The sequence below is a fragment of the Mus caroli genome, unplaced genomic scaffold (assembly GCF_978045245.1).
Source record: "Mus caroli unplaced genomic scaffold, Mus_caroli_1 scaffold_5, whole genome shotgun sequence".
Classification (NCBI taxonomy): domain Eukaryota; kingdom Metazoa; phylum Chordata; class Mammalia; order Rodentia; family Muridae; genus Mus; species Mus caroli.
Window position 1 is genome coordinate 48148381 of NW_028227260.1, and position 23401 is coordinate 48171781.

The following is a 23401-nucleotide window of genomic DNA, read 5'->3' on the forward strand; positions in this document are numbered from 1 at the left end:
GTCCCACAACAGAAGAATGGATACAAAAAAATGTGGTTCATTTATACAGTGGAATACTGCTCAGCTATTAAGAACGAGAACATCCTGAGTTTTATAGGCAAATGGACAGAACTAGAAAATATCATCCTTAATGAGGTAACTCAGACCCAAATGGACATGAAATGGTATGTCCTCACTTAGTGGACATTATCCAAAATATACTGAATACCCACAGAACTCAAAAGATTAACAAGCCAAAGAGCCCAAGTGAGGATGCCTCAATCCTACCTGGAAACAGGCAAACTCAGGAGGTAGGAGGTAGGGGGACCCTCTAAGATGTACTAGAGAAGTAAGAGACTCTCAGACTCAAAGAGAAGAAACCTGTAGAAGGCTACTCAATTATCCTAATGGCTGAGCCATTCCTACAACCTGGAAAGATTCTTAATGCAGAACTATTTTATTAAGAACTGTAAGTAATTGTACCAACATGTATATTTGAAAATAAGTTTTGAATTAGAAAAACATTATATTTATCTATATATTATAAAGTTATAAGAATTAATGACTGACTATGGAAATTATGTCAAACTAGAAGATTTTAGAGTAGTGAAATTTAGCACAATCCTGCTTTATATGTGTGGTTGTATTTAAATTTAAAGTGGGTTTACCATTATACCATAATTTGTGTATTTGAAAACATGTAATTCCTAGGATATTATTATTTTACCAGTGATATCAATGCCAGAATAGGCACAATTTTCTCATATTTTTCTCAATCTTGTATATTCTCATTGTTATGAAAATCATTCATCTTCACAATTAATTCTGTAGCTACATAATATTGAAAGTTATAGTCTCATGAAAAGGATATGTATTTCCTCATCTTAAGAACAAAAACAAACAAACAAACAAACAAAAAACCAAATAAAAAAAAAGAACCAAAAAAGAAAAGTAAACACTGTAATGATTCTTTTGGAGACTAGAAAGAAAAGAAAGTAAAGGTTCAAATATGGATGAGAAAATCAAATATGGGGCCAATGAACTATCATTCTTTTATTTTTTAAATTGTTCCCACTCTAGACCCTTATGCTCCAGCACTATGCATCAACAAATGAAAATTTTTTCTCAGTACACCTCTTCTCAATAAATAACATTATCTTTGTAAATTTCCTTGACATTGTAAAACTATAAATCATGTTGATAAATATACAATAATGCACAATTAAGATAAATAAATGAAAATCCACTATATATTTTTTTCCTTATGATCCAGTATGATTGATAAATAGAGACCTATAGGGGCCTACCAATAAGGCCAACAAGATTTACAAATTGAAATATTTTTCTCACTTTTTATGTGACCTGTTTGTCAAAAACATGCTAACATGGGAAAACAATACCTTTAATCAAAAGTCTTTCTATGTTTACTAACAGAAAAGCCCATTACTCACTATTCCACACTTAAATATGCTTTTACATAATTACTGTAAGTGTATCTGTTATAGCTGGCCAGGTTGTTTCAAAATGATATAATATGTTCTTCAGAAAGTGGGGAAAAGCCTCAAAGATATGGGCACAGGGGAAAAATTCCTAAACAGAACAGCAAAGACTGGTGCTGTAAGATCAAGAATTGACAAATGGGACCTCATAAAATTTCAAAGCTTCTGCAAGGCAAAAGACACTGTCAATAAGACAAAAAGGCCACCAACAGATTGGGAAAGGATTTTTACCAATCCTAAATCTGATAGGGGGCTAATATCCAATATATATAAAGAGCTCAAGAAGCTGGACTCCAGAAATTCAAATAACCCCATTAAAAATAGGGTAAAGAGCTAAACAAAGAATTTTCAACTGAAGAATACCGAATGGCTGAGAAGCACCTGAAAAAAAAATGTTCAACATATTTAATCATCAGGGAAATGTAATTCAAAACAACCTTGAGATTCCACCTCACACCAGTCAGAATGGCTAAGAGCAAAAATTCAGGTGACAGCAGATGCTGGCAAGGATGTGGAGAAAGAGAAATACTCCTCCATTGCTGGTGGGATTGCAAGCTTGTACAACCACTCTGGAACTCAGTCTGGAAGTTCCTCAGAAAATCAGACATAGTACTACCAGAAGATCCAGCAGTACCTCTCCTGGGCATATACCCAGAAGAAGTTCCAACTGATAATAATAATAACACATGCTCCACTATGTTCATAACAGCCTTATTTATAATAGCCAGAAGTTGGAAAGAACCCAGATGTCCCTCAACAGAAGAATGGATACAGAAAATGTGGTACATTTACACAATGGATTACTATTCAGCTATTAAAAACAATGGGTTTATGAAATTCTTGGACAAATGGATATATCTGGAGGATATCATCCTTAGTGAGGTAACCCAATCACAAAATAAGTCATTAGATATGCACTCACTGATAAGTGGATATTAGCACAGAAACATAGAACACCCTAGATGCAGTTTGCAAAACACAAGAAAATGAAGAAGAGGGAATACCAATGGGTGGATACTTCATTCCTCCTTAGAATAGGGAACAAGATACCCATGAAAAGAGTTACAGAGACAAAGTTTGGAGCTAAGACAAAAGGAGACTACCCCACCCGGGTATCCATCCCATAATCAGCCACCAAACCTAGACACTATTGCATATGCCAGCAAGATTTTGCTGAAGGGACCCTGGTATAGCTCTCTCTTATAAGCCTATGCCAGTGCCGGGCAAATACAGAAGTGGATGCTCACAGTCATCTATACAATGGAACACAGGGCTCCCAATGGAGAAGCTAGAGAAAACACCCAAGGAGCTGAAGGAGTCTGCAGCCCTATAGGTAGAACAACAATATGAACTAACCAGTACCTCCAGAGCTCTTGTCTCTAGCTGCATATGTATCAGAAGATGGCCTAGTCAGCCATCACTGGGAAGAGAGGCCCCTTGGTCTTGCAAACTTTACACGCCCCAGTACAGGGGAATGCCAGGACCAAGAAGTGGGAGTGGGTGGGCAGGAAAGCGGGGCAGGGGTAGAGTATAGGAAACTTTCAGGATAGCATTTGAAATGTATACAAAGAAAATATCTAGTAAAAAAAAAGAAAGAAAGTAGAATATGAACTAATGATACAATGTGTGCTTGTGGAAAACAATGTTTTAACTGTTTCTTTCTGGCTACTAAATGCTGTTGATGCTATATTTGATCATAAAGTAAGTTTGTGAAATAATGTAGTAATCATCAACACACTTTCATAGGATAGCAGAAGAAATAATTTCAGTAGGCAATAGAATGTAATAAATCACCTAATTTTCTATAATCATATGTTATATACATATGGAATATAAATAGTAAGATAATTAGCAATCATTGATTAGAGTAATTAATAGATTTAATAAATACTAAATAACTTTTAATAAATTCTAACAAAAGCAGCTACTAAAACTATCAACTAATTCTACAATGACTCTCTTCTATTTATTTGGGTTTTGCTTTTAGTATCAGTTCAACAATCATGCTGTACATGCAAGGATTGCAATGTGATATATACAAAGGTATAAAATGTACTGAGCAACATCAATTGATACAAATAAAGCTATTGTAAAAATATTTTGACTTGTTAAATGTTAGCTATTATCTTGTTTGAAATCCAAACAATACCCAAATATCCTGTATACTACAACACTTTTGTTTAATAAATTTAGTTACAATATATATTGTCAGTAATTCTGATTTATCATTATTATTATTATTTATTAATTTGATTTTCTATCCAAGATGGGTTACTTACTAATTATGTAATGGGGTTTCTTTTTTGTAGTAGCCAGTGAAATTTTACAAATAATATGAAACATATTTTAAATCAATTTATCACTCAGATAATTTTACAGCGTCATTTCAAACTGTATTGTTATCAATAAAAATGATACATAACCTGTTTCAGAGCTATACAACCCATATTTCCCAAAAATCACCTTCACTGCCAAATATGAAACAGATCTCAAAGATAAATCTTTCAATGGTAATAATTGATAGTATTACATTCATCGTAGTTTTACTATAGAAAATGTTCAATGCACTATTTGAGACGGTTCAATATACATCTTGTTTTTAAGAAAATAAGGAGGGCAATCAGTCATGTTAGTAATGAGACACAACTTATAAAGCATTGTGTAATTTAAGGAGAAAAGCCTGACTTGTAAATCAATGTTTATTGTATATTTTGATAACAAGATTTCTCATTAATAAATAATAAAACATGTTGTTAAAGGGTATCTAATAAATGCCTTATTCCCAAAGGAATCATGTTTAATGAAAAAAGATGAGGTTTTTAACAAAATTAAAATGTCATGTTGTATATGATTCACATAACCAAAAAATAGACCCAATTATAGATGATTTACATAAAGTACAAGCAAAACATCAGATAATGTACAGAAACCTTGACTAAAGCAATGTATAGAAATCTTGACTAAAGCAAAAGTTAAGTATAGTTTAATTTTATTCAAGAGGAATAATATAATTGTGATTACTTACAGTACATTTTGCTAATTATTGAAAATTGAAATTTGAAATATATACTCTAATATATGTAGACTTTACCATGACATTGAGGTCAAAATGTCTATGGCAAACTTACAGATACTTTTTCATCACTGAGCATTTAGTCTCACACAAAGAAAACTTACTATGTAAGTTTATTAAATAACTTACAACAAATATTCATTAAATATTTACTAGGTTTCAAGTGGTTTGTTAGACTACAGGAATTCATAAAACATCATGAATTATTAATTCTCTCTATCCTAACATTAGAGTTATATTTTGCTTCTATAACGATTCAATGTATAAAAATCAAAGCTAGAAGTTTATTTTAAAAATTACAAACAATGAATAAATGTTGGTGGCTATGTTCATAGTCAAACTCAAGGGATAGATTTGAGAATTACCTAGTATATTTATAAACCTCTAATAAAATGTCACCAATATAATTAATTGAAACTCCAAAATGAGGTTGCTGATATTTATTTTTAGCATTTAAACAAAATTTATTTTTAATTAGCATGTAAATTAACATATTTCTGTATATCATACCCATCTGTACTTAGAGTTGGTTTGATTTTCACCTCTGACTCTTCTCTTCTTAAACCCATACTCATCTTTCCCTTTCAGTCCCCAGTAATCCTCTTTCCTCTTTCATATTACTTGTGTTATGTTTCCCTCTCAACCCATTTCATTAAAATCTATTTGATCTGTCTCATTAACCCCTTTCTAGTTTCTTGACCTGCATTCACAGTCACTTACACATATAAACTTTAATCCCAGCACTCGGGAGGCAGAGGCAGGCGGATTTCTGAGTTCGAGGCCAGCCTGGTCTACAGACTGAGTTCCAGGACAGCCAGGGCTGTACAGAGAAACCCTGTCTCAAAAAAAAAAAAAAAGAAATTATAACTAAATACAAGAGAGAACAGCCAGTATTTGTTTATCTGAATTTGGATTATCTCATTCAGTATCTTGTTTTATATTTTCAAATATAATCATTCCAGTTTTCCTTAGATATGAATAACATACCATTTTGTACATGTACCATATATTCATTTTTCAATCATAAATGGATGGACATCTATAATGATTTAATTCTTTAGCTATTATGTATAGAACAACAATGAAAACTGATGTTTAAGTTTCTCTGTACATTGTTCACATATGCAAATATTTCTGTACCCCTTAAAATAATACACTTACCTCTTTTAAAGTCAAGTATATGAGAAGTGAAAAATACATGCAATGATAATCACCACACCTCCCTAGTAGTTGACATAGAAACTCCTCTTTATTGAATAAATAAGTGTTCTTAAGAAGACATTTCAATTTTGTAATATAAAGTACATGCTAGGTGATAGTCTTCTACATTAATCCTAGTGTGCACTGCACCTGCATTCCATTACTAATTTGATGTAGTTTGCCATAGAAACAGATGATGTCTTGAATCAGTACTGTCACATATTGTCAAACTTGATCCAATAACTAGGTTAGATTTTAACCTATTCATGCTGAAAGTCAACAATCAACTTGGATTCCAGGAACTGATGGACTGATCAATATCCATATTTATGACTTGTGAATAAAAGTACACCAGAGAAATAGAGAATTTTCCAGTACAAATCACTAATGATATGATTACCCCCAAATCAGGACAAATACTCTGGATGATAAGCCTGTGACCCAAATCAAAATTATCATGCCATACTAAACACTTTGTTTCACTCAAATTGTGAGAGGTTGAGAAGATTTCTACATGCCTTTCAGAAACATAAATGAGATATTGATCAGTGGTATGAAAAATTGGTATCATCACAGAAGACCTTGGTGGTACTACTCTATTACAGGATAGATCATGCCAAAATATTATTCTAATAATTCAAACTATGTCAACACATTTCTTCCATTCAATTTGGGGATTTACTATAAATTTAACTTTTATTTCCTCATAGGAAGAGACAAATGAGAGCCATACATAAGCATTATGAATACATGACTTGGGCTGAGCCCAGAGCATTTCTCTGTAACTATTCTCAGGCCTACTCCTAGAAGATTCTAGCCTGTGTACCACCTAATCTGTGAACCCAAACTTTGAAGGCTTCAGGTTCTAGCCTTCATCTGCTAACGTAGGCCTAGATGGTTTCACCCTCAAAGACCTAATGCAGCATAAACTCAGGATCAGGTATGGGATGGGAGACTGAAGAGAAACCCTGAGGGCTGGCAGAATGGAAATATGTAATCTTGGAGAGGTGGGCAATAGAGGCCACTCTAGAAAATATCAGAGATCTAGGATGTGTGACACTCTCAGGACACCAAGGGAGGCACCTTATATGAAAGGCCCAACAGTACGGAGAGGGAACTCACTTGTAGAGTTCACCTCCAGTAGAAAGACAGGGCATCAAGTGGAGGTATTGAGTTGTCACCCCACAGTCAAAACTCTGACCCAGAATTGTTCCTTTCTAAAATAACTACAGGGACAAAAATGGAGAAGAGACTGAGGGAAAGGATTCCAGTGACCAGCCCAACTTCAGATCCATCTCAAGGGCTGACACTATTACTGTAGCTATGGTGTTCTCAACTGACAGGAGCCTAGCATGGATGCCCTCTGAGAGGCTCAACAAGCAACTAACTGAGACAGACACAGATACTTAAACTCAATCATTGGACAGAAGTCAGAAACATCAGTGGTTGAATTAGTGTAAGGATTGAAGACACAGATACTTAAACTCAATCATTGGACAGAAGTCAGGGACATCAGTGGTTGAATTAGTGTAAGGATTGAAGAATCTAAGGAGGAGGGTGACCACCTTAGGAAAACCAGCAGTCTCAACTAACCAGGACCCCTAAGATCTCTCAGACACTGATCCACCAACTAGACAGCATACAGGAACTCATCTGAGGCCTGCTACACATATAGAGCAGAGGACTGTCTGATCTGGCCTCAGTGGGAAAAGATGTGCCTAAAACTTGAAGCCCCAGGGAGTGGTGAAATCTGGAAGGGGGTACATCCTCTTGGAGAGAGGGGAAAGAAGGAATGGGATGATAAACTGTGGGAGGGGGAACTGGCAGGGGGCAATGACTGGATTGTAAAACACACAAGTAATAGTAATAATAATAATAATTTCCTTTACAATTTCTTGCTAGAGATTCATGAACTTAGAAGAGAACTTTTTTTCCCTAAAATGACAAATATAGGTCAATATAGTTAATATGTGTCCAAAATTCCTACTCCAGGAAAACAAGACCATCCCAGCTTTTCCATTAACTTATTTTAGATTTTTCCTCTCCCGATCCTCACCTGTGATTCTTATTCATCTGGTGTCCAGGATAACAGACTCCCAAGATCCCTAAGTCACCCGGAACTCACTACAAAGTATTTACTTTATTGTGGATTATCTTCAGTTATTTGGTATAGAATCTTCACATTACTGTAAAATGTACATGAAATGTTGTTCACTCTGCCATTGTCATATGAATCATGTTTTAACTCAAAGTCTCTGGCATGATGATTTCTGTCTCCTTATATCAAGGTATTTATAATATTTCTAATATGTAACTCACCTCTGAAGAGCAATTTGCCTTGGTGCCCCATTTGAGTCATAAACCTGAAACTTTTCAGGAGTATGTGCAGAAGTCTTTGTTTAATAACTTCTATTTTACTATCACAAGATCAAGATGATAGCCATAGAATATAACAGTTCCATAATCCTCCAATGATAAAATATGAAACACACACACATATATGTATGATTATTTTTCTGTAATGTCCTAATTGACTGACCTATCCTCTAAAATCCAGAAGCTGAAGTGTACTGATTGCACTGACTGCATGAACTAAGTGTAATAGGCACATATACATACAAACACAAACACACAAACACACACATTTTTTCATGAAAAGCACAGTGCAGTATTTGGCAGTAAGCCCATTTGAGATAGCATTTCTGTAATGACAATACTAGTAATTATTTGTTGATATTAAGGATAGAAATTCTAATCAGAGCTCTATAGTTTAGTGTATGAATTTCTATGTAACAGTTGTTCATCATACCCATTGCCAAAGCTTTTAAATTATGTACTGACTCAGATTTAGAAGTCATTAACTGAACTCCAACAATAACTACCAACGTTTAACTAGAAAAAAAGAAACAATAAAAGGAATGGAAAATTGCCCAATCTGTTGCAACAGAAAGAGTCCATATGCAAAAACTGAGCCAGTAACTATGCCTAGCACTATTGTACAGCTAAAGACCCGGGGATAATGCATTTAATACATATTAAAATTCTACGCAGATAAGTCTCCAAATGCTTTGCTCTTTTTATTACTTTGAATAAAATATAGTTTAAAGCCATTTAAAATATCGACTTATTTTACTTAAGATTTTAGGTCTATTGTTTCCTGCACTTGCAGAACAGGAATAGAGCTGAAATGAATATGGATGGCTTTATTTCAGAATAACCTCAATACTATGCCACACAGAGTGAAAACATCTGTTTCGGAGAGATATAATGACAGATTCTCATGCTTCACTATGAGGCGATGAACTGAATGACGGATTAGAAAAGTTTGATGTGAGGTTAAATGTTTTCAGCAAAGTAAAAGAATAAAGATGGGGTATGATAATTTAGATTTTAGCTTCTTTTGCCAAAAATCAAAGAATAACTTTTGAAATGAAATAGTCCAAATTGAAAAGTTTATTCAATTAGGAAATAATATAAAACAATTAAAATAATATTTATAATGCCAAAGTTATTTTTAAAACAATATTCAGCATCATTTTTGAATACTTTATATATAACATAATAATTTATATTAGAACTAAGAACTAGTTTGTTCTCTGTTACCATTATTTTTCTATTTTACATGATCAACTATGATATGGGAAGATACATCCAAAAACTCCTATATTAAAAAATGTAACGTATTTTTAAATACTAATATGTTATATTATGGAAATTAGGGTATATATATTTTTTGAATTAAGGAAATTTGGAACTCTAATGAAACAAGTATGCTCATTATTTAGTAAATGTGAAAAGGATATTGTGCAGATAACTGAGAAGATACTGGAGAAATGGCTACTTCATCAGCATAAAGTCACAGTTTAGATACAGAAATTATATCTTCAGGTTCAAAATACATGTTGTACTGGCTGGTTTTGGGTGTCAACTTGACACAGGCTGGAGATATCACAGAGAAGGAGCTTTAGTTGGGGAGATGCCTCCACAAGCTCCAGGTGTAAGGCATTTTCTCAATTAGTGATCAAGGGGGAAAGGCCCCTTGTGGGTAGGACCATCTTTGGGCTGGAAATCTTGGGTTTTATAAGAGAGCAGGCTGAGCAAGCCAGGAGAAGCAATACAGGAAAGAACATCCCTCCATGGCCTCTGCATCAGCTCCTGCTTCCTGACCTACTTGAGTTCCAGTCCTGAATTCCTTGGTGATGAACAGCAGTATGGAAGTGTAAGCCAAATAAACCTTTCCTCCCCAACTTTCTTCTTGGTCATGATGTTTTGCCCAGGAATAGAAACCCTGACTAAGACACATGTATAGCAAAGAACTTTGGGGGAAGGAATTTTCTACAAGGGTCAATAATATGCTTGTACTAACAGGCTCAAATTGGACCAAAACCAAAAGTTTTAAAAACAGGTATGCTTTCTTTAGGAAGAAAAAATAAGGAATTATTAAGGACCACGTGGTAATGTCAGTGTAGATGATATAATAGTCATAAGGTAACTTTTTATTTTAAATATATTTTTCTTGCCAAATATTACTCTTAAAGGTTTTGATTTAAAAAAAAGTTGTTGCATACAAAAAGAAAGAAAATCTGCTAAGTATTTAAAAGTCATGAGAAAAAATGATACACTAGAAAGGTACTCAGAGACATATAAATGTTACAAAGTTGATGTCTATTTTCAAATAGTTGATTTTGATTTAATATTATGAAAATTTAGAGAAAAGAACTTGTAAAAAGAATATAAGGGGGTTTAAATGTTTGAACTGTTTTTAAGACATAGAATAGAAAGTTAATAATAAGTTTCATGACTTTTGAACAATGTCTTAAAGTCCAACTCAAGCTTAAAACTGTTAACATGCCTAACACCATTGTATAACTATAATGTCATAGTTATCCCTTCAGTACAGGGGAACACCAGGCCCAAGAAATTGGAGTGGGTGTGGAGGGGAGGGGGGAGCGTATGAGGGACTTTTGGGATAGCATTTGAAATGTAAATGAAGAAAATACCTAATAAAAAAAAGTATATACACAACGTTGGGCAACTAGTACCAGAATATTTTCACTTTCCAAAGTGAAGATGTTTATCAAAATTCCTCATTTTCTGTCTTCAACAACCATATATGTGATTATTTTATAGGATCTTATATAACCCAGGCTAGTCTCAATTTTGTTCTGTAGCTGAGGCTGCCCTTGAACTCCTGATTCTCTTGCCTCTAACTCATAAGTACTGGGATTTGCAGGTGTAGAACTCTTGGCTCCTTCTCCAGCACCATGTCTGCCTATGTGCTGCCATGCTTCCCAACTTGATGCCAGTAAACCAAACCTCTGAACCTGTAAGCCAGCCCCAATAGAAGAGAGGGGAAATGGGAAAATGGGAGGTGGTAGAGTGGGACTGGGAGGGGACTGTGATCAGGATGTAAAGTGAATAAATAAATTAATGAAAAGAAAGTGAAAAAATTAAAACTTCAACAAAAATAAAAAAAAAAACTGTTAATATGCCTAACACCATTGTATAGCTATAATGTCATAGCTATTTTCTTTAGCAATGATCTGTCAAGAATAATAGATGGAAAGGTCATCTACACATGAAAACTGATAGGGAACAAAGAAAATGATGAAATAAGATGATAATTTTAGACATAAAGATGTTTGTAAACTAGGCAAAACATAGACCAATAGAGACTTTTGAGAATCAAATGAGAGCAACTTAACTTGACTTTATGGCATAATACAGTACAAATAATAACACTGAGAAAATAAAATGTGAGGATTCTGTTCAAAACCATGATACACTTTAATAATGTGAAAATCAATCTCAGAAAGTTCAAAAGAGTACATATAGGTAATAAACAACCAAGTCAGTAAGTAAAGATATTAAAAAAACATTCACCTGTAGTGATGACTACATTAAAGTGATAACACACAGGATCATGTACAAGCATGCTTTGAATAATTGCAGGATGAACATAGAAGGCTAATCCAACACCATCAAAACTTTCTCCAAATATTCTGTTCTTTTTGTCCACTGACAAAATTTTCAGTAATTAATACATTTAATAAAATAAGTATATTTCATAGAAAATAAATTAAGATCCTGAAAAATGCTTGAGAGTATGTCTGAATAATATATTCTTAGATATTGCTATCTAAGAAATCTATGCACTATGAGAATAAACAACTTCATTAGATAGTCATGCCAAATCGGAGCCCTTAGTGTTAATTTAATTTTCTCATAAAAGTACTAAATTAAACTAAAATTTTAATAAAGGAAACTAGACTAGTAAAATCAATATAATAAATGGCATTCATAATTGCAGTGGTTTTATGTTCATGTATTAATTAGGTAATAGTACTCTGAAATAGTCATGAATTAATATAGTCCTCCAGTAAAGGCAAACATTTTTTCAAATACATAACATAAGACTGGATTGCATTTGGAGAATTCTTTGTAAAAATATGTCAAGTTCTTATTCTTTATTTGAATTCTTAAATTTAAATTTCAGGTGAATAGCTGAACAAAAATCTTCCAAATATGCCTAACTTTCTGAACTGAAAGAACATATCTTGGAGACACCAGCAAAATGAATAGTTTAATGCATAATTGTTCTAAGGTTGTTGTCACTCAACCACCTTGTCTTTATTCAATCTGGGAGCAAATGAGTACACAAATGACAGGAATCAGGATGAAGATAGGCAGATGACAAAAAAGACCTTTCAATTGTACTCTGACTCTAGTTGCTCTCTGTTATCCATGAAGTTAGTCAGAAAGGAAACACTTCGTAATTCACCTCAGGCAAATATAAAGAAATCAGAAACATATTCCTTTGAGAATCTCAGTCAGTTCTATTTCTGCCATCTTCAGTTTAGCACTTTGGTGAACATGAACTCTAACAAGCCAGGCCATTTGTGAAAAGCCTCAGGGCAGTTTAGACACAGACTTATCCAAAGAGAAAAGGGAACTTAAAAGGTCTATTTGAAAAATTCCAAGTTAATGATAACTACAGGAAAAATAAAAACTAGGAATATTAATCTAACATCCAGTGAGTGCTTATTACAAAGAAATGTTTTAAATTACTTACCAACCAGATTTTTTTAATTGTACTTTTTGCATTTATCTGAAAATGTGTGTTGCTACAAGTATTTATTCAGTCAGAAGTGGTTGTGTTTTGAAATCCATGTTGCTGCTAATTAGATTTTATCTGACTGAATATCAACTACTTAGAGTGGTTGAATTAGGGCATTTGCTTTTGTTATGCTATTTGAATGCTACAAGATTATGTATGAAGTATTCTATTTAAGGATTGATTAAAAAATGTGTCTACCTCTACCTTTGATTTTTATCTGAAGGATGAAAATTATCCCATTTATTGAGGTCTCACAAGCTACTTAAAAATGTTATGAAAAATCACTGAGAAGTTCTCTTGTCCTTTCCTGTTTTAGACTATAAAAAGCAATAATGCATTTGTGTAGGTACTATATTCTTAGCTGAGATAATTCATTATTCTGTTTTTTACAAATGTTAAATCTGAATTAAACTGAACATCAAATATATAGTATAGAATTCATTAAAAATCTAAATAGATGAAGTTCAGAGGTTCAAGAAATTAATTAATCTTTTATGGAAACATTTGCAATAAATTCAAAGCTAATGAATATTCTGTCACTTAATATACTTAAAGTTTATAGCTTCTCAAATTTAACATCCAAAATACCCTTCAGAATGCACACATAAATTTAATGGACCTAAAACAAAGGACATCAGAGGGCATATTTCATTTCTATGGCATATTGTATATTTTATCTAGATGTGTACAACAGATTATTGAAACAGCTTTAATGATGTTTTGTCCTACTAGTGAAAAGAACATTTGCAAAGTTTTAAAATTATTATTAAAAGTTTTAAACCATTCTTATAAAGAACTTGCAAATAAAAATATACCTTAACAAAATTTGAATCTCTCTCTCCCTCCCTTCCTCTCTCTTTCTCTCCATCTGTCTGTCTATTGGTCTCTTTGCCTCTCTATTCCTCAAAATTCCAATTTTAAAATAAATGATCAATGGGTTTATTTCCAAATTCACAAGCTTTAAAAAACTCCTTCTTTCTCTCTCCCTGTCACTCTTCTCTTCTTTGAAGCCAATTACATTTTATTACTATATATTTGTTTATTTGTTTTGAATGGACAATTCTATTATTCCTTTTTATGGACTTTGGTCTTCTGAGAGGAGTAATTTTCAAAACTTCAATACTCCAAGGTCACAGTGATCTTCAATATAGTTTATAAGGACATTTAACAACTCTCAGGAAAGTATATTGATTTATAACTCTGATGCTGTTATGTTACATTTTCCTTCAAAGATTAATGCTAATTCACTTTGACATTCTAGTAAAATTCCATTTCCAGGTAATTCTCACACTTGATAAAAACATGTAAGGGCATCAGATCCAGCAGATTACTTTGTAGCCAAGCCTAGATCTTCATCTGGCAAGTTGATTTTCAAATGTCAAATTTGACTCTTCAAGCTAGATTATTTCATTGTAAAGATTGTATACCTTTAATATACACTAGAAACTGTCATATATTGTTGCCTTGTATGGATGGTTGTTAATAGCTTAATAAAATATTATTTGCCAGCAGTTTAAGGTTAATATAATTCATTCTACCTCAAAACATGATAAGAAACTCAAGGTGTATAATGCTAAGATATTTGTCATAGTACAGAAATGTTGTTTGATATTAGTCGTCATACTATATAACCAGAGAAAAAATATAATTTAACAGGATGTGTAAGATAGCTTTCTTTCTTTCTTTCTTTCTTTCTTTCTTTCTTTCTTTCTTTCTTTCTTTCTTTCTTTCTTTCTTTCTTTCTCTCACTCTCTCTCTCTTTCTTTCTCTCTTTCTTTCTTTCTCTCTTTCTTTCTTTCTCTCTTTCTTTCTTTCTTTCTTTCTTTCTTTCTTTCTTTCTTTCTTTCTGAACTCTGGAAAGCTAACTACTTAGAAGATTTATCTTTCTTATCTATCTGGGAATGTAAACATTTTACATTCAAAGTGATATTCTGCAGATTAGTTTCTCCATGAATAATATACTGTTGGTTAATGATAAAGAGATTAGCTTTAATTTTCCTCTCTGATGCTACTACATTACTTTCTGGTCCATAGTCAGTAAGTTTTTGGAGATTCCTGCTAAAATTTGAATTCACATATAAATTACTCACTTTATTGTTTATGCTTATCACATAAAACCTATATTACCAAGACATTCACAAACTAATACTGTCAACAATGTTTTGTTTTTGAACAGTGGGAAAAAAGTACTAGTCAAAAGTAAACTAAAAGTTGGAAATTGTATCCATAATTATGTAAGTATTAGAAAATATACAGACAAATCAAGATGAATTTCTTTTAAGGCAGAACTATAAAATATGTCATATTAAATACTTAAAGTTTTAACTCCACGGTGAAAAATGTGAGTTTTAGTAATTTAAAATTAAAATGCAACATGTCTTAAAATACTTGTGAATTAAAAATCTTACCTTTCCTGGTTTTTTCCCATCAGATCGCCGCTGATTTGGATAAAATGGAGGCAAAGGAAGCAAAACAAAACAAACACAAAGACAAAACTCAGTACCAATTTTATTACTGCATATAGATTTTAGTTTTTATAAAAACATGTCAGTATTCCCAGTGCAATAATACACAATGTTGCTCTCATTCCTTGGACATTGCTGGAGTAAATAAATATAGCAGTAATATAAACATCCTGCAACAACATGAACATCCACATAAAACATAAAACTCCAGTTAACCTACATAGGTATTAACTAAAAAATATATTCTTTTAGGAAGCAAACAATTGAAGTTGGAATGTCAGTAGTATTTATCCTAAAATAAGGGTAAAGACAGAGAGCAACCCATTCAATATTATGAGAGAGAAGAGTCTTCATTTTTCATTCAATGCTCTATTTCTAGTCTCAGAGAATTAATTTTTATCAGTCAATATATGTATCATTTGGACTTTCAAATTTAGAATTGAGGTGTACATAGAGATAGAATCCATTATTTAATTTCCATTATTTTAAGCTTAATCTGTTCTTAATAGATACCTGCATTGATCAGAATCAACCATTAATGACTGTGTTCAAATTCAACTTTCCTGCAAAGGCTTAGATTAAGGATGGTGTCTAGAAAAACTGCCCTAGATAGTGCCATTTAGTTTTCACATCTTTACTTAATGAGTATTTACTGACTTGCTATCCACTCCTCATAATGAATAATACTGAATCTGCAACAGACAAAAAAGTTTTAACACACTTTAAGAAATAATCTACAAACAAAAAACTTACAAAAATCATTCCATTTTTATCCATATATAAATTACTGTGTGGAAAATACTTTTAATTATTCTATAGAATCATGTTAGATACTTGTTTACTTCTATTTAAATTACCTTATGTATACAGTAAACTTTAATTTTGAGGTAAGTGTGATATTACTTTAGGTAAGTGGGCAATCCTCTTGTGCTCTTTAGGAAACCAAGGAAAGATAAAAATATTCATCTTATCTATTTGTAAATTGTTTACTAAACTCCTGAAAATTTAATAGCGTACCCATTATTTAATAGAATATTTTTGGCTATGGTTTTAAAATATACTTGTTCATCTGAATTGTGCACTATAAATGGCATTATTGTTCACTTAGTGCTACGTTTGATAGTATTTCATAATCTCCCTGAAAAAAAGGAAAATAAAATAATGATAATCTATAAAGTTCTTTATTTATCCAGATCATTTAGGTACAATATATATTGTGGGTTCTATTTCATGCAATCACAATTAAAAGAAAATATTGAATCATTATAAGGATTCCAATAGGTAATTGATACCGTATTTGTGACAGAAATATTCATTAAGCGATTCTAGGGCTATGAGAAGTACAAGTCTGTAAATCTATCATCGATAACTCTAAAGCATAAAGAACTTGATTAGATCTAATATAAACAATAGAGACAAATCTTACCTTGAAAGAAAAACATAATTGCACCTGTGCTTCTCTAAAAATGATCAATAGTAAAGAAAATTATTCTAAAGTTTATACATTGAAAAATAGGTAGAACAAGGAGGGAATGAAAAGTTAGACTGTGTATTTATTGGTTCATTTTTATATGCTTTATTCATGCACTTTTATAGGTTAATATAATCTGAGTCATAAGAATAAATTCTACTCCCTATTAAAAGATAAATATTTTCCTTACTCCATCAAAATTTCTAGTTTAGAAGAGAAAAGTAAGTATAGTTTATGAAAATCTGTCCATTCAATATCAACTTTATATTTTAGAGAAAATGACTAATTTTCAGTTATTTCTCATCTAAAGAATCCACTAATATTCAGTACAGAACCTTGTTTAGTCATCATTTTAGAATTCTGATGACTTAATAGAACAGATAATAGTAAAAGTTATAATAGTAAGTCCATCTTTTCACCTAAATAGGTTTGCTTAATGTTTATTTCCTTTTAAAACAGCAAATTATTTTAAAAGTACTCTGACTCTCACCCAGTTGATGGGGGAGCAGATGGGGTGGGAGATGTGACAGGGGATCAGATATAGCTAAGCTGGGGAGAATGGGAATGAGCAGAAATAAGCTGTATGTTGGTAGGGGCATCTCTAGGACATGCTAGAAACCTGGGATGGGGGCAGACTCCAGTGAGTCCATGAGGGTGACTTGAGCTGTGACTTCTAGCAGTGGGAGTTATGGAAACGGATATGGCCACCTCCTATAGACAGGTGGGACTCCTAGTGGAGAGATAAGGACACTTACCCATACACAATATCTTAGAACCAAAGTAAGTCCTGCCTACAAGAAGTGCAGAGACAACTTGGAAAATTATTTTCCAGCCTTTCACTCTGAGGTTGTGTCTGTCTTTTTCCCTGAGGTGGGTTTCCTGTAAGCAGCAAAATGTTGAGTCCTGTTTGTGTAGCCAGTCTTTCTTTAAGTGTGTTATTAATTTCCTTCTTAAAATCCTCTACCAGCATCATGAGATGCGATTTTAAATCTGAATCTTGCTTTTCAGGTGTGTTGGGGTATCCAGGACTCACTGAGTTGGGAGTGCTGGCTTCTGGTGATAGTGAGCAGTCTTGGTTTCTGTTAGTAAGATTCTTATCACTTGCCTTTCGCCATCTGGTAATCTCTGGAGTTAATTGTTATAGCTGTCTCTGCCTGGAGCTTGTTCATCCTGTGATTCTGTTAGCCTCTATCAGCACTCCTGGAAGTCTAACTCTCTCCTGAGCCTCAGTGGCCTGCATGGTCTCCTGTGCAGACTGGCTCACTCACCTGTTCTGGTGGTCATAGGTCAGAGCCCTCCCTGGAGGCCACCTCTCCTTTAGATCTGCTTCCTGGCTTAAGATGAAGGCCTGGAAAGGGGACTGTCTCAGAAGCTATGTTGCTTTCTGCAGTCAGTGTGCTCTCCTGCACAGACTGGACTCTGAGAGACCCGAGATATAAGACCGCACCCCATTTTTTAATAGGGCTATTTGGTTCTGTGGAGTCTAACTTCTTGTGTTATTTGCATGTATTAGATATTAACCCTCTATCAGATGTAGGTTTGGTAAAAGTCTCTTCCCTGTCTGTTGGTTGCCATTTTGTCCTTTTGACAGTGTCCTTTGCCTTAATTAAACTTTGCAATTTTGTGAGGTTCCATTTGTCAATTCTTTATCTTAGAGCAAAAGCTATTGGTGTTCTGTTTAGGAAATTTTCCCTGGCAATCACCATCTCTGACCCCAACTGCTACTACAGAACAATCATGATAAAAACTGCATGGTATTGGTACAGCCACAGGGAGGTTGATCAATGCAATAGAATTGAAGAGCCAGAAATGAATCCACACCCCTATGGTCACTTGATCTTTGACAAAGGAGCTAAAACCATCACATGGTAAAAAAGATATCATTTTCAACAAATGGTGCTGGTTCTACTGGTCATAAGCATGTAGAATAATGCAAATTGATCCATTCTTATTTCTTTGTACAAAGCTCAAGTTCAAGTGGATCAAGGACCTCCACATAAAACCAGATACACTTAAACTAATAGAAAAGAAGGTGGGGAAGAGCTTTGAGCACATGGGCACAGGAAAATCTTTAGGTATAAGTCATGCAGTATATATTTTACTCAAATTGTTAAAATGTTTAAGTTTATGCACTTATGTTAATATTGGGAAAAGTCAACATTAGAATATTCTTATTAGTCAAAATGAATCCTCCTATATTTTTCTCTGCCTCTATTTCTATCAATCAGCAAGACTAGAAATGCTTTAAAATCTAGTTTATGTTAATGAACAAACTTATCAGTAATGATATACAAATTTTCCCACATCTACTATAACTTTTCCTGCTGCTTTACATATTCACTACTCAATCATTTATATATAGTACAAAATTTGATACATACAAATCTTAATCTACTTTTTAGCATGATGATTTAAATTTTCAATTATATTGTAATTTTAATAAAGGCATTTGTTTTTCATGTCTAATAATATTCTTTTACAAATATTTATCAAGTTATGTTACTCATTTGTTCATTGATGCTGATTTAGTTTTTATGGACATATGGTTGTTAGGAATAATCTAATTATAAACATAGAGACAAACTTTCTATGTGTATATAGGATTGATGGTTTGGATATGAAATATTCTTCATATGCTTAGGTATTTGAATATTTGGTTATCAGTTTATAGCATTCTTTCTGCTTCTTTTGGGAGAGGTGATCTCACAGTTGCCTGTTCCTGCTGTCTGTATGTTTATATATCATATTACAGTGAAATGATTGACCCTTACATTCCTGGACTCAAAATCTAAATAAATCCTTTCTTCTCTGAGATATGTTTAAGTAATGGTTTTCTATTACAACAACAAAAAATAATAAATATGGTACTGTTTTTATTATTTATTTATTTATTTATTTATTTATTTATTTTTGGAGACTGGGTTTCTCTGTATAGCCCTGGTTGTCCTGGAACTCACTTTGTAGACCAGGCTGGCCTCGAACTCAGAAATGTGCCTGTTTCTGCCTTCCGAGTGCTAGGATTAAAGGCTTGCGCCACCACTGCCTGGCATAGTACTGTTTTTAAATGTATATAATTTGAATTAGAAATGCTAGTCATATAATAACACTGTTTATTTGTTTGAGGAATTTCCTTATTGCTCCTCAGCAGCTGCATTAATTTATGTTGCTTCCAACACTGTATGAGATGTCCCTGTTCTCTACTATAATTTATTTTTAAATAATTACCTTTAATATTATTTCTGACCAAATATTTTAATATTATATACTAATGTTGAAATTGGCTATACATTATGTGCTGTGACTGCTTTTTGATAATGACTGAATGATTATATCATACTAAGATACTCATATTTTCCCTAGTTTGAAATGTAACCTATTTTCTCATAGAGAATACATTATGTGCTGTGACTGCTTTTTGATAATGACTGAATGATTATATCATACTAAGATACTCATATTTTCCCTAGTTTGAAATGTAACCTATTTTCTCATAGGGATTTTTGCAGTTTTGAAATTTTTAATAATAAATTCATGTTGAATGATATTTCTAAAATGACTATTGTATTATTCTCTATTATGGAGGAAGAACTCTAAAAGACACACAAGTTAATGATGAATTATTAGCTATGAGTAGCTGATGGGAGAGGGAGAATCATTCTGTTTTGAGAGCATTTGTATGCTGCAGTGGATGGCATTGCTACCATGCAAGTGAGAGTCAGTACTAATTACACTTAGGAAGTTAACAAAAACAAGTAAGTAAATAATTAATTGAAGAGCTGAACCTAATAGGAGGCAGATTGGTAACTTATAGATCTGAAAGGGGAAGAAAATGGAATAGTTATGATCATGTTAATTGTATGCATTGTAAAATTCTCAATAAATGCAAAGTACTAGCTACTAAAATCTAAAGTACTATATGTCATAGTAAAAGCCATTTTAGAGAGTGAAATTAGAAGGGATAGGAGATCATGTTAAGCATTGCCACCAGTTAATTTGGAAAGGATGGATATAAGAAATCTGGACTAAATAAATCTGACTTGATTTTTCATGGATATTCCATATCAAAATTGGAACTTTTAAATAAAATTCTAGAGTAGAGTAAAATTAAAGAGCATTTCAAAGATAAGTAAGTCCCATCTAAAGAAGTTAAATGAGAACAAAATATGTTAAATATGACCTATGAGTAAATCACTATAGATGATAACAAATTCTCAGCTTCTTACCATGGGTGATTTATACTACAATTACAACTTAGTCATACATAATCCTTTTGACTTATGCTTTAAAACTCCAGTCTTGTCTTGAAATGTTTTCATACTATGATAATTACAAAAATAATGTGACAGGCACATCTGCTTTCTGAAAATAGTTCATGTCAGATCAAGCTCTGTTTTAAGTGTTTGCATAATTTTTCTCTGTTTGCTGCCAAGATATATGCAATTGTCTCTGATATCACTTTAAATTACACATCATCATAACATGTTCTTGTGAAAAGGGAAAATATCATTGAGAATGTTTTATTGTGTCTATTAAATTTTTATATGTTTACAAAGTGAACATAAATCAATAAAGTGATTATGAAAACAAGTGAAAGTATATAAATGATCTTCCTTATTACTTAGAAAAAAATCATTGCTTAAAAATGCAATCAGATTGGATAGTTTAGGGAATTTTCAGCTTTCATATTAGATTATATTAACATAAACTATATACCAAGAATCAAGGTTCAGGTTTGAAGGTACTTAAAAATACTAATGTTAGCTGAAAATCTACCATAATCCTCAAGTGCAGACTAAAACCTCAGATAATTTTATGTAAATACCGTTTTTGTTTGTTTGTTTGTTTTTGTTTTGTTTTTCCAGACAGAGTTTCTCTGTATCACCCTGGCTGTTCTGGAACTTACTCTGTAAACCAGGCTGGCCTCAAACTAAGAAATCTGCTTGCCTCTGCCTACCAAGTGCTGGTATTAAAGGCGTGTGCCACCACTGCCTGGCTTATAAACACCCTTTAACCTACAATATTGTGACATTGATTTTAACCAAAGTTTTTTTAATTTACAGAAACATATTATCTTCAGGCAGATTACCCAAATTTTCTGAGTACTCTGATGACTCTAATAGAATATATAAAATGGATATAAATATATGTTCCTTTATTTCAGCTATGATAGTTAAAATAATCTATAAATTATAAATAAATCATTTGATATATGTAATTTTATTTATTTATACAAATTTGTGAATAAGTAAAATATCCAATGACGGCATTATTGATTCTTTTTTTTCCTAACTAATAAATATCTATGCTAGAAAAAGAGCTCACAGGTGTGGAAAACTAACTTAATTATCCACATATAATTGTCCTCTAAGAAGCTTACTTCTGGATGGCTCATTCAACTCAGCTGTTCTGATCCAAACTCCTCTCTGATTCAGTGTTTTCTTTCAGGTTCTGATTGAAGTATTCTTCTTGACCTGAAACTAATTCTGACCTTTATCTTCAGATTCCTTATTGTTCTGTGTTTACCTACAACCTCTTTTAAACTCTCCTAGTAAATCTGCTCTCTCTCTCTCTCTGTCTCTGTCTCCCTCTCCCTCTCTGTCTCTCTCTGTCTCTCTCTGTCTCTGTCTCTCTGTCTCTGTCTCTCTGTCTCTGTCTCTCTCTGTCTCTCTCTCTCTCTCTCTCTCTCTCTCTCTCTCTCTCTCTCTCTCTCTCTCTCTCTCTCTCTCTCTGTCTCTCTCTCTCCCTGTATGCTGCTCTCCTAAGTCACTTCTCTTTCCTGTCTGTACTCATGAATGTTTTGCATATCCTAGCCTGACTCATTCTGCCAAATCTTTTTCTGATCCATCACTTTGTCTGCCTCTAAATTAGACATCACTTTAAAACATGGGTACTTCCTTTTTATAAACTAAGTTTACTGTCACTGTTTGGGTTGTAAGGTGCTTACTAAGGATGTGTCTATATTTAACCCAGGGAATAAAGTTGTGTACTATGGATGCATCTATATTCCAGCTGGATCACACCATACAGATGTAGGACTTTCAATGTGATTCCTGACCAGAGCAGCCATATTGCTGGATTAAAATTCCTCTGCAGAGCTGTACTTGTGAACTGTAGTATTTGTACTTATTTTACTGTTAGTCAAATGCCTTTGTACTTTTCCTGATAGAATTCTAAAATCTACAGTTTCATTAGCTACTAAAATGTTATGTGTTTTTACATGGTCCATTATATATCTCCTTATGAAGCTTAGATTGATCTCTGTGTATTCAATATTCATTTGAATATAATGTGGACATGCTACTGCAATTAACTGTTGGTATTTTTTCAATTCATTTATTGCAATTTTCTACCAGTGTCAGATGTATTGTATGCAAGAAGATTATTCTATGTATAAAAACAAAAATGAAGGATCAACAATGTTTCTCACCATCACGTACAAAGTTCTGCCAAGGCTAGTTAGTGATTTATTGGTTCATTTACCAGTCTTGTTAGGAAGTGACTGCCAAGATAAATATAGTTATCTTATCTCCCTAAGAAACTAGATTATACAAAAGGAAATAGAGATCACATCACAGATACATTCAATAGTTGTGGCAT

At 32.9% G+C, this 23401-nt stretch overlaps 1 protein-coding gene across 6 annotated transcripts in view; it reads right to left on the reverse strand.

Annotated features, from left to right (window-relative positions):
- The window catches only part of Pcdh11x (protocadherin 11 X-linked), a 610005-nt gene that overhangs the window by 241323 nt on the left and 345281 nt on the right, over positions 1–23401 (reverse strand). For 3 of the 6 annotated variants that reach the window (XM_085838039.1, XM_085838038.1, XM_029473157.2), the window contains exon 5: positions 15277–15306. The exons of the other annotated variants lie outside the window; for them this stretch is intronic. In XM_085838039.1, the coding sequence (XP_085694165.1) occupies positions 15277–15306 (30 nt within the window). The remainder of the gene's footprint in view (positions 1–15276; positions 15307–23401) is intronic. 6 annotated transcript variants of the gene reach the window in all.